Source organism: Montipora capricornis, chromosome 3, assembly GCF_036669925.1.
Source record: "Montipora capricornis isolate CH-2021 chromosome 3, ASM3666992v2, whole genome shotgun sequence".
Classification (NCBI taxonomy): domain Eukaryota; kingdom Metazoa; phylum Cnidaria; class Anthozoa; order Scleractinia; family Acroporidae; genus Montipora; species Montipora capricornis.
The window spans coordinates 23,107,658-23,120,462 of record NC_090885.1 but is presented as its reverse complement, the minus strand read 5'-3'; the positions used below and the strand labels follow the sequence as shown (position 1 = coordinate 23,120,462).

At 39.9% G+C, this 12,805-nt stretch overlaps 2 protein-coding genes across 3 annotated transcripts in view; both read right to left on the bottom strand.

Moving 5' to 3' along the window:
* LOC138042583 (uncharacterized) overlaps positions 1–856 on the bottom strand; it is a 7,808-nt gene extending 6,952 nt beyond the window's left edge. The window contains exon 1 of one of the 2 annotated variants that reach the window (XM_068888523.1): positions 753–856. The gene's annotated coding sequence lies outside the window, so the exon portion shown is untranslated. The remainder of the gene's footprint in view (positions 1–752) is intronic. The other variant, XM_068888524.1, reaches the window with a different exon arrangement.
* Positions 857–8,064: 7,208 nt separating this feature from the next.
* LOC138039961 (uncharacterized) lies at positions 8,065–8,662 on the bottom strand. The gene is made up of 2 exons (XM_068885779.1): positions 8,557–8,662; positions 8,065–8,426 (listed from the first exon to the last, which is right to left on the bottom strand). The coding sequence occupies exons 1-2, from the start codon at positions 8,660–8,662 to the stop codon at positions 8,065–8,067; spliced, it is 468 nt and encodes a 155-aa protein (XP_068741880.1).
* Positions 8,663–12,805: the final 4,143 nt, after the last annotated feature.

The window sequence follows — 12,805 nt, the reverse complement described above, 5'->3', positions numbered from 1 at the left end:
GGTACCCGATTTAGGGTTGCTTGCTTTGTTTTACTGATTTGTCGCGATATTTTTTTTCACTGTGCGAACTTGATTTCGCCGAAGAGGAATTCCTATGTCAGATAGGCTGGGAGAGTGTCACATCCTTGGATGAAACTATTCCTCTCTGATTCATGAAAAATTAAGAACCTCGCAAAGATCCACGGCTAAAACATTTGACGGGAGAAGACGGGAGAAGGGGAAGGGAACAAAAATGGACATCTTAAAAATGGTTTCAATGGTCGAAAGCGATGGTTGTCAAATGAAATTACATGTCTCAGTGATGATTAACTCAACGTTTTAATCAAATGATTATAAAAATGGGCAGGTCAAAACAAAATGGCTAAACGATTATGACTGTGTTACTTCGTTGCTCGCTGCATATTCAATGAACCAGTTGTGTCTCCGTGTTGACGAAGGTTAAAAGCAATTTTTCCTGGAACGGTTGTTTTGACGAACTTTTATTACACTATGCATATCATGTCCGACAACCGCTATTTAAATATATTGAATTTCTCAGTGGCTGCAAAGGTTCATAAAATGCTTTCACACCGCGAAGCAAAGCTCGTGAGTTTCAGAATCAGAACCGGAAAAAAATACTTAATCTCTATCAAACATCTGAGGCCATATCGTCAAGAACTGTTAAGTACCCAACGATTTCCTTACAAAAAAAATAAAAACCTTTGACCCTGAAATAGCTTAAAACATGTGTATAGATAATGAACAATACTTACGGCGCTGCGAAGATCCCGATTCTTACGGATTTCACAATAAATTTTACAACTGTGACTTATTTACACTAGCATAAATTTAGATACTGACTCAACCAGAATGGACTATGTAATCAACAAATTATTTAGTTGTTAACCCGGAGGCGATGGACGCATGCGCAGATGAACTTTTACAGATGACCTGAACTCAATTAATTAGATCATTCTGTTGGGGATGCCAAGTCAATAATCACAGGTTATTGTCATTTTGGATTTGAGCTTGGTAATCTTGTAAAAATCAATTCACTGTTACCCTGGTACCTTTGATTTGTTTATCATGCTCTTTCAGTGATTTTAGGTGTTGCTTTATTTTCAGAGTTTTTAAGCAAGTGACCGTGGACAATAACCCTAGCCTGCAGGTGTACGTTGAATCAACTGGCTTGATTTGGTTTACGTAATTACAAGCTGAAAATTAAAAGTAAACTCTCATTGTACCCGAAGAAGGCTGGTTTGGCTAGCTGAGAGTTTACTTTTAGTATTCAGCTTGTAATTACGCCGATCAGATCAAGCCAGTTGATCCAACGGCAGATCTATTGTCCAATTCTGAGAGTTTACTCCCCTTTTACCTGAAGAGGGTTGGTTTGGCCAGTCGATATACAGTAGACTACTAAATAATGAAATCTACGTTGTATCGGCTCTTGCGCAAAATATTTACTTTTTCAGCTTTGTTATCATCTGTTTGAAGTACAAGTGTTGAGCAAGACAACATGAGTGCAAAAACGTTACACTACTCGCGTGTTGTGGTGGATCAAGACTTAATTTTGGTCAGACACTTCCTGAAATATTACAATCAAAATAGTGTCAAGTTACTCGACATCGTTCTCTAAGACATTTCTGGTGGCCCCAGTGCAGGACTGGTGACCACCACGCTCGTGCTTCTTGACCACTCGAGGGTATGGGTTTGTTCGGCCATTTGTTAGAATGTCAGTCATATCACAAGCGTGGGCAATCTTTAAAGTGCATCATATTGCAGACGCGGTATCCACTCATCACATAGCAGGAAAACATCCCGCCAAAGCTAAATTTAGTAATCTAACTGTTAGGAAAGTACTGAGGTGTGATTAAGGACGGTGCCTACTAATTCAGAGGTATTTTTGCTTGGTTTACTAGATATACGTGGGGAAAAAACGATCTTAACAAGCGTTATTGAAATCTAAAATGAAAATTGGGGGTAACAACGCATTTCGCATTTTTTTGTAAAAAGCTTTGAAATACAATGCAACGTATGGCGTTTTTTTCCAAATTGAAGCTTAATTATCTCTGAAAAATGCATGGCTACCCCCAATTTTATTTTTGGATACCAAAAGCACTTGCAAAGTTCTGCTTTCTCCGCAGAGTTTTGAACCGCGCAAAAATATCCTTGTATTTATAAGCATCACCCATAGGAAATCCTAGTATCTCGAGATGCGCAGAACGTATGCGCAATAACAATAGCAGGCACCGTCCTTAAGTATTGATTAGTATTATTATCTGGTTCACTGCCTGTCAGGGACGAGAATCGTACTTTACTGATAGACGGAATGACGCATTTTTCAAAGATGATTAATCAACAATATTTGTAAAAAGCTTTGAAATACAAAGCAACGTATGGCGTTTTTCCAAATTGAAGATTAATTATCTCTGAAAAATGCATGGCTACCCCCAATTTTCTCTTTGGATACCAAAAGCACTTGCAAAGTTCTGCTTTCTCCGCATAGTTTTGAACCGCGCAAAAATATCCCTGTATTGATAAGCATCACCCATAGGAAATCCGATTATCTCGAGATGCGCAGAACGTATACGCAATAACAATAGCAAAAACAAAAACAAAAAAAACAATAGCAGGCACCGTCCTTAAGTATTGATTAATATTATTATCTGGTTCACTGCCTGTCAGGGACGAGAATCGTACTTTACGGATAGATGGAGTGAAGGACTGAATTCGTTTCAGCCTCGTTTTTGAGGCAAGTGCAAGTGGGGAGGTTTGTAACGTTAATACTTTTCACTGACTCCCCGGAAAGTAAAACCAAGAGAATGTACAGTAAGAGAGCAAATCTCTGTGCACTTTAAAAATTTGATTGCGTTCACGTGACGAATGTTATTTTCTCTGTTGTATACCAATGACCGCGTACTCCCCGAGTCCACTTTCACACCAACTGATCAATCAGGGACCGTCCTTGAAAGAAACAAGCGCAATAGATTTTAAGTTATTTTCATCGGATAAAAGCCAATTATGGGAAATGCGCTTTATTACTTCGTATTCCCTCAGTTAAACCCATTGCGACCATTTCTATCCTCAAAATGACTTAGGGTGCATGACTTGAACCCGTTGATGATTTGCCTTTTCATGCACGGGTCCTGAAAAGTATGTTAATTTTTATTTGTTAGCATCACGTTTTCTAACCATGTTTGTCACAAATGTTGTTGTTTTTTTTCGTAAACACCTTTCCATTTTACATTCTTTATCTCTGTTGTTTCTACTTCACTTTGCATCCATCAGTTTTCCTAACAAGGTAAATGCGTCCTGGTGCACAGTTTGCTACTCTCCTGTTAGAGTTTTGTGGACAAACTATGTTTACTTAAAAAGCTAAGGTTTCTGCCAAGAAAAATGCTTCAGGATTTTTATTTGAGGGTTATTTCGCCCAGCGTGAACTATGGCCTTTTTTTTATGGGGCGCCTGTTGAAATTCCGATATTCTAGATTCCTTAGAAAGGCTGCATTGTAGAGCTGCTAGAATTATTTTCAATTTACCGAAAGATATGGCATCTCATGATGTTTTAGAGCATGCAGAGGGGTTCACTATTCGTTTTTTACTATAAAATAGCTATTTTTAAATGCATGCATAAAGCTTATGATGGAAGACTGCCTAGCACCCTAATTAACTGTATTGCGAAGAAACGCGATCTGTCATACTCAATTAGAGCACGCGACTCTTTACTGGTACCACGTTTTAGCACACGGTTTATGAAGGACTCCGTCGCATATAGAGGCACTGTCCTTTGGAATATGCTGTCTTCTAAATACATTGACTTTGCTGACACAAGCCATTGTAACCTTGCAAAAAAGCTCAAAACTTCAGATCCTTTTAAGGCCGCTAAATTTAACGTATCAGTGAAGCCTCGACCGCTAGGTTTGAATTTGAAGATTTTGTATATAAATAAAGGCAACCTACCTACCTACCTACCTACAGTTTTTTTAAGAGTTATAAAAATGTATAGGTTTCCATGGCATTTCACGTTGGTTACCATAACAAGCTACTATGATTAGCTCTTGTGGTCCTCAACCCGCGATTCCCGGGCATAAGTAAAGATAAAGGGGTTTTATAGTTTGCAAGCAAAATGCAGTGCTGAGTCAATAGGTAAGTCAACACACAAATGGGTTTATCAACTGAGTTGATATGATGGTAAATTGACCACCGTAAAGATATCCGACTGTCACATTTTCGCTGACTTCTTGAGCGTTAGCCCTTTGCCATTCGCCCTGACAAAGGGCTAACGCTCGAAACTGTCAGCTTTCGATTTTCTTTACGGTGATCGATTTACCATATAAACTCAGCTGAGAAACCCATTTCTGACTTTAGTAAGGATATGTTAACTGACCAAATTGTCTAATCTTCAACCAACATTACAGTGAATTCACGTTTTATTCATCTGGCAAATCATGAAAATCATTTTCTTCATGGAACAAATCCTCCCATTTAGTAGAGGACTCACCGCTTAGAAGTTCATTCTGCAATAAAGAAAATTACTCGTTGTGAGGGATAACAAGTTTAATAAAATTGTACATTATGCAGATGATTGTATTCATAGGTCAAGACTAATTTAATGTAACACAGGGGCAAGAGACTGAAATCTTTCTAAAAAAAAGTGGTAAAAAGCAAATTTCCCAGAAACCTTCCCTGAAAAGACGCCATCTTGCCACAAGTCTGATTAAGACAACAGTAAGTGAGGGAGGAGGCGCGGTGGCCTCATGGTTAGTGCGCTCGACTCCGGATCGAGTGGTCCGGGTTCGGGTCCTGGCTGGGGACATTGTGTTGTGTTCTTGGGAAAGACACTTTACTCCCACGGTGCCTCTCTCCACCCAGGTGTATAAATGGGTACCGGCGAATTTAATGCTGGGGGTAACCCTGCGATGGACTGGCATCCCATCCAGGGGTGAGTAGAAATACTCCTAGTCGCTTCATGCCACAGAAACCGGAGATAAGCGTCGGCCTGATGGGCCTTCTAGGCTCGTAAGCAGACTTTACCTTTTACCAAGTGAGAATGGGTGTTTTGACATCGGTTTAAGATCTCTTGAGATTCCGAAAAATGCGTCCTGGAGATCACAGTTTTAAACTATACGTCTTTTTGGAGGGACTTGTTAGTCGTGAGAATATGTGTTTGTTTCCAAAGTAGATAATAGGCCTTATTCACGATAGCCGCCATGTTTGTTTTCAAATTGTCATGCAAATTAGCCATCTGTTATGCTGGGGGAGCAAACATTGGAAAAAAGCCAAATTGCGGAAATCGACTCGTCGAAATATCGAAATAGCATTGCTAAAAGTACATTTTCGAATTAACAATTAAGTACCTTTTATAATAATTTTATATCTTTTGATTGCCTTTGACATTTTGACTTTCTACTTCGCTTTCTGCTCATTTGTCACTAAAGGAACATCAAAGTAACTTGTGTAATCATTCTATTTTACTAATTAGGTGATAAACATTCAATGAACGTGAAGCAAATCATCTGTGTGGCTCAGATGTTCGTTATAACCTCTTGATCTTGTGCTGTTTTTTCACCTCAGAAGTGTGTAGCTAATTTGCATGATAATAGCAAATCCAACATGGCGGCCATCGTGAAAAACATGCAGCTATATCCAGGAATCGCACCGGTCTCACTTCACATATATGAAGTAAGTTCTACACTTCGATTTATTTCGATGTTTAAAAGACTTTCAATGACAATTTTGGAAGAGGTAAGAGCACGAATTCGATCTCAGATCGCTTGCGTCAAAGCATTCCTAAATGGCCACTAGTCTACTGAAAAAGGCGATGCACGAATTTGTTAATTTTAAAGTATTTACCTGAGATAGCGGTTACAATATATTGAAATCTAACCAAATAAAAGTGGGTGCTTAGACTTAAATCTTTAGAACAACATCGTCAAAAAATGAGTGTTTAAAATTAATTTTGCGGATCAGCGTTGGTTGAAATGAATGCTCAGACGCGAATACTATCGATGTGTATTTACATGTAATTATTGTGAAATGTCCACAATCATTCTCTCTGTGCCAACATCCAATCACAGCCTGGTGCAATTCCTGTATTTAGCCGTTACTGTGAATCAGGTCTATTTCGAAACACTTGCTGGTTACTTTGTGTAGTCGTCACAAAGCTCCCACAACCTCTCATCCTTACAAAACTCTTACCAACACACTTCCTTTGAAGTTCCGATACGGGGACGGTGTTGCCACATACATTTTCTCAGGGCAGAAAAGAATGCTGATTCGATTTTGTTTATTGACTACATAGGAAATCCCTCTATTTGCTCTCTTTTAGTTGTTCTCTACACAGCAGTTTTCTCTGTTTGCTCAGACTCAGTTGAACAAAACCTTGGCGCGGAAGGTACCTCGGTGTATACTATTTCAACACTTCGGCGACGATTTCGGTTTACCACAATGTAACTTACCAAGGACCAATCATTATTATGTGGGTTTCCATCTGGAATGTGTGGGATTTTCTCCCTTTCATCGAAATGTGCTCGACGTTGCTTCCCGATTCCGAATTTTTTCGTGACAGAACGGCCGTATCTCCTTCCCCAGGGACTTAAGAGATGTGCCTCCTGGACAAGCAATACTAGGATAGCAACGGTGAATGTAACAGCCACACAGAAACGGGTACGCTTCGTCATGCCTGCAAAATTGAAGGAAATCAGTGTGAGGTCAGCGGTATTATCATCGCAGTAAGTGCAAAGTCTACTCCTAGCTAAACTATGGATGTATACAAATCATGGACCTCAGGTCCATGGACCACCCCTGTGGACTACCCCTGTGGACCGTCCCTCATTTTGTAAATTCAATGCGTTTTACAAGCAGAAAAATCTTCAGAGAAAAGAGAGAAGTGATCCTAGCACTTAAGTGGAAAATTTAAGCAGGAGCCCATGACTAGGAATGAAAACTCCCATACTAAGCCTATGTCACAGTATTTTTACAGACCAGCAGCCCATGCACGATATACTTTTAGACTACCTTTTCTGCAAAGACAATTCAGGTTAGATGACGCTATATGACGCCAAGTTACTTTCTTGTGATTGGTCATCGGGCTCCTGCAGGAGCCACCTATTTGGTGGCTCCAAAGGGATTCGTCTATAGCCCGCTTTTCAAAAATAAGTTCATTTCATTCATCCAGTCCTTCATCGGAACAAATAAGCCCAAAACATTGACCTGCTCTCAACTGAGTGTCTTCAAAGCTCAGTTGGTAGAGCATTGCACCAGCATCGCAGAGATCATGGGTTCGAATCCCATTGGAGCCACCTGAATTTTTTATGTGGCTATAAGGGAAAATTGCTTGAATTGTCCAGAGAAGTTTGAGGATCATTGAGGATCATTTCCCTCTTTCGTCTAAACATTTTCCTTCTTGTAACTTTGCAAAATGAGGGGTGGTCTACAAGAGTAGTCCATGGACCGGGTCCATGAAGGGGTCCACGGACCTGGTGTCCCCGTTCTGTATACGTCCGCTCAACTATATAGCCTAATCCTAGCCCCCGACTGCAAGTATAAGGTTATTAGAGAGGCCATTGTTATAGTACTTTGCGTTTGCAAGAAATATTTGAAGAGGTGTTTCAAAAGGGACTTAAACTGGCCATGAGTGCGATTGCGCTGTACGCTGCGCGACCAACTGAGCTCAGAGGCGTATCCAGGAAGGGGGGGGGGAGGGTGGGTCCTGGGGTTCCCGTGACCCCCCTTTGTGGCAGTCAAGTGTAAAAATACCACGCAGACATATGTGATAACAGACTTCAACAACGGTTTCCTAGCCAGCCAAAATACGTCAGTGAGACCTCACGCCGGGAAGATCGATTGCTTGATTTTCTGAAAAGCTGCCCTGTGTGAGGGAGACCAGTGAAAATCAGAGGTTTTTTAGCAAGTTTATCAAGGGGTCAGACATAGCAGACAGGTTTGGAATGAAAGGATCCATGTAAGTTGCCATGCCAGGGAAGGACTTGAGGTCCTCGATATCCTGTGGCTCCGGAATCGCTCTGACAACTTCCACCTTTTCTGGGTCAGGAAGAACCCGTTTAGCATCAAAAACCACCTTCGTTAATCTTTAATCATGCACTTGTCCAGGTTGAAAACAAGCCCATGTTGCGGTGCAACAAGGATCACGTTGTGTAAATTGACATCATGTTCTTCCCCAGTAAAGCCATGTACTGCCATGCCATCGGCAATACCAACTGTTCCAGGGCATTTCTCCAGGATGAAGTCCATCCTCTGTTGAAAAATGTGGGTATTCGCCCTCGAATTTCCCAATTCCTTCAAACCGTTTTGGGTATAACAGCTGAAGGTCACGTTTACTCTTAATTGCTGGAAAAGACTTTCTGTGAGAACCTGTGTGTATTTCACAATGTAACTCGAACAGATGTAGCTGGCATGAGGTGGGTAATCCTCAGATGGCAGGGGCTCTATCATCAGCAACATAAAAGGTTGCGTCAGTTTTCCCGCCACCATAAGAACACTTCATAGAGCACACTCCATGTTGTTGCATTTGTTTGCCATTTTATGCAGTAAGTTTGGTCTGGCTGGGTGTTGTACCTGTTGGAAGGCCATCCTCATCCATTTGACCTGGAAACATGTTCTTATAAATTCGCAAAAGCAGCTCATTTCCCTGTGCACCACTATCTACCTTCACTTTTAGCATAGGGTTGGGATGATCAATATGTAGTTTATATAGATCTACCTGGATTTTGGCAAAAGCCGCATCTCTTACTGGTTTAAAATTATATTAGAACTGTCAACCTGAATTGACTCAGTTTTGCCAAAAAACGTAGAGTAATTTTTGTTTTCCTTGATATATCCTTTTGTATGTGCTTGTGTTTTTTCTCTGTGGTCTTAAATTTTAATGCGCTGGCAATGCTAAGACAACGTTTCCAGAAAGGCCATGTTAAATTTTGAAAAATTTTAATGACCGTCAAAGTAGTCTGCAAATCCACTCGGCTATGGCCTCGTGGATCCACTGCTACTTTGACAATGTTATGAGGAGATTCACGATCAAATTTAACAGGACAGACGCATGAAAAACTGTCATCAATTTGTTAAACTGATTGCAATTTGCCTTATATATTGCCATTATCAAGTTGTTCTGCATGTGCATTTTCCATCATTGGCGTCACTGGAAACATTATCCAATGATTGACTACCTTCAAGAAATGTGCCTTCATTGTGCTTGGTTTTAATTTATAGACTCGTAAACTCGTATTTGATTTATCCTCGTTTAATTCGTTTAAGCCCCTATTTGCAACATCGCGTATCGAACTCCACTGTTCTGAAGCGTTTCTTCGCCGCTATTATTTAAAGGACTATTGATCAAATTAAAACTGCCAATCACAAAACTAAACAAACAAAACAGTTTAGTGTCTAATTTCACTTCGTTATATAATAGAAAGCGAGAGTGTAGCACGTGCAAGTAAATCGTTTTCTACACTCCCCAAAGTTTATTCACGCGGTGAGAAACTTTCAGTGCCTCTGATTATTAAAATATACAAATATACAATGAATTAAACAACGTTCATGATTTCTCTCCGATGGGGGGGGGGGGGGGGGGCTCCATACAAAAAGGGGAGGGATGCTCCTCTCTCTTAGGGGTGTAAATTTCGGATTTTGGTCTCACTTATGTTGTTCTGAGCAAAATGCAATGATAGATAGCCTTGAAGGTTGCAGGTGAAGAGATATAAATTAAAGTGTATATTTACGCTATTATATTTGTTCACGTAGGTGAAAGTATTAGATGATAATGCCATCATCATGAAAAGTCACTGTATTTTTTCATTTATCGGTGTTTTAATATGGGGTAGAAACATAGCACTTTACATTACACTCTAATCAGTTAAGTCTGTTCACATATAAGTGCTACACGGCCAACGTTTGTAAAAACGTAACCCTTCCTTTTACATGTACATGTTCATTGCCGTGACTTTAACATCTTCAGTTCCCACGGCCTGCTCCCGTCTGACCTTGTAGCTCAGTCGGTAGAGCAGCAGTGATCTAGCTCGTGGGATCAATTCCCACCGTGGTCAGAGTTTTTCTCTTTCCTTCTGTGGGCCCATTTCCATCAGTAGGGCTAACGCTCACATGGTTCATATGGGGTAGAAACATAGCACTTTAAATTACACTCTAATAACTTAAGTCTGTTCACATATAAGTGCTACACTGCCAACGTTTGTAGAAACGTAAACCTCCCTTGTGTTTTAATATGGTCTCTTTTAGGGGTCAAAAAACGCCTGGGTCACGCCCAGATTGGTCTTCTTTAGGGGTTTAATTTAAACCTTCCGACGAGCATACCTCCCCTTTTTATCTGGGAGGCACTGACGGAATGTTACCACTTAATGCTTGCATAAATCCAGCGATTGGTTTAGGTTCTTGCGACTCTCTCCGACAGTTGCATCGCTTCTTTTCTTCTGGCAGATAATGACCTTTTCGACATATTTCTCCGATTCCTCATTTTCGGTTGGAATTTGTTCCACGTCGCACAGAGTCAGAACTTCTTGATCGATGTCGCAGTTACGAAAACAAGGAATGACCTAAAATGAGCTACAACGATATCTGAAATGACCTAAAATGATCTAAAATGAGCTACATCGGTACCTAAAATGATCTAAAATGATCTGAAATGATCCAAAATGAGTAGGTCATTTTAGGACATTTTAGATCATTTTAAATACCATTGTGGCTCATTTTAGGTCGTTTTAGATCATTTTAGGTCATTTTAGATATCGTTGTAGCTCATTCCGGTCATTTTATGTAGCCCATTTTAGGTCATTTGAAATCATTTTAGGTCATTTTAGATATCGTTGTAGCTCATTTAGGTCATTTTATGTAGCTCATTTTAGGTCATTTGAAATCATTTTAGGTCATTTTATGTCATTTTAGATCACTTTAGGTCATTCCTCGTTTTAGTAATCGACTTAAGATGTTTAATTGATGAATTCGTTCGTTATTGATTTCATCTTGCAAAATGTCGTCAGTTTAATCTTCCCCACGATTTTGGTAACAATGGAGCGTTGTGTTCCCCGTATCGCTCGTATTATCGCTCGCTTTCCTTTCTTCGTTACTCGTGTTGATCGTTTTCGTTTAAGAGCTCGCTGCCCCACGTCGCCGGCGCCATTTTATAAACTCGTACTTGATTTATCCTCCTTTAATTCGTTTAAGTCCCTCTTTACAACATCGCGCATCGAACTCGACTGTTCTGACACGTCCCTACGCTATGATTTAAAGGACTATTGATCAAAACTGTACAAATAAAAACGTTAAAATGTTGCCTTTTTCATCTGACCTAGACTTCATGTATTTCTTTCTCTATGCACTTTTATTTTGCTTATCTTCAACAGTATTTCTTCTTTTTCTACATTCTCTCATATATTCATTGGATTTTCTCCTTGAATTTACATCTTTAGATAAATGTGAAAGTAACTGTTTTCGATGTTACTGCAGTAATACTATTGCTTTGAGTTGTGCTTGATGTGAAGTCAAATAGCACAAATGGAAGTTCACTTATGTGACCAATATGAATAGTTCTAGGTTCGATAAATGCAGACATGTGAAATGCTTCAATAATATTGAACTCTGCAAAATGTGGGTCTGATTCTGTGATGTGTATTCTCAAACTAATATTGTCTGCAACTGCTTGTATAATAAGGGCATCACACCATCATGGTTCCCTGTCTTGACATATTTATTTAATATTCTGCCCATGAATTCCTGATATTGGTTTCTATGAATCTTTCAGGGTGTTCTGTCATATAGATTGAACCCCAGAAGCTCTAATATGCAAGTGAAATGCTGAATCACCGTACAGTTGATGAGAAACGGCTCGAAAAAACAATCACTACCACCAACAAAGCCGAGAGATCTCAATCCTTGTCTATTCAACCGGTCTGCTTTCCAATAATGCTACATAATAACATTATATGAACATTCTGTTGTAGCAGTACATTGGCTGTTTGCATTTTCCACAGAGCCTGGAGTTAGTTCAATATCCCCAGACATCAAAAGCTACACGATTTTGTTCATGTTTTTTGTTGTAATATGTAGTGTTACGTCTAAAATGTTTGTTGAAAAAGCATCCGTTCCGGTTAACATAGTTTACATGCGACATCTTACAAACTGTCACAAAATCATACAATTTAGGAGCCGATTAACATGAGCTAGGCCAGCCTGGTCTGTTGGGCTGGTCGGGTTTGCCGGGATGAGTTTCAGCCCGGTATTACATGAGGTGAGACAGCCCGGCTTGGGTTACTGATTTAGAATACGTCGTGTGAAAAAATATAACGACAACAAGAAGAAGTGGAGAGACGTTTGTCTCGCTAAATTGTTATGAAAATTCACCATTCTTCAATTTAAAAAAGCCTTAAGGTGTGCTATCTTATACATCGGGTCTTAGTTATCCCACAAAGGGGCTCAATCATCCGCAAAAGAGGCTCTTTTATCCTCCGAAGAGGCTCATGTTTTCCCTTTTCACTGTCTTGTCAGCGCGTCATGTCGAAATAGCTCCCGTGAAAATCGGCTTAAAATATGAGCAACAGGCCTGACAAGAGATTTCACGAGATCATTAAGAAAGTCAAGTTGATAAATAATGTCGGTAAATTTTCTGAAATGAAGTATGGTACTTACTTGATTACAACGTCAGCTCTCTCACGAGACAAAATTTCCAATGAAGACCAGTAGGCAACCAGCGACTTTCCTTCGCATGCTTCGGGCTGATTCTCGGTGAAACGAAGTGGCAAAGAGGATGTCCAAACTTAGGTGATGATTGGCTCCGAACATATCCATTGTTATTTATTTACTT

What these genes read in the sequence shown, in the direction of transcription:
- LOC138039961 (XM_068885779.1), bottom strand. Translation starts at nt 8,662, where the DNA reads ATGCTAAAAGTGAAGGTAGATAGTGGTGCACAGGGAAATGAGCTGCTT. An exon ending in TGAGGATGGCCTTCCAACAG is followed by an intron (nt 8,427 to 8,556) that starts GTACAACACCCA and finishes TGCTGATGATAG; the next exon opens with AGCCCCTGCCATCTGAGGAT.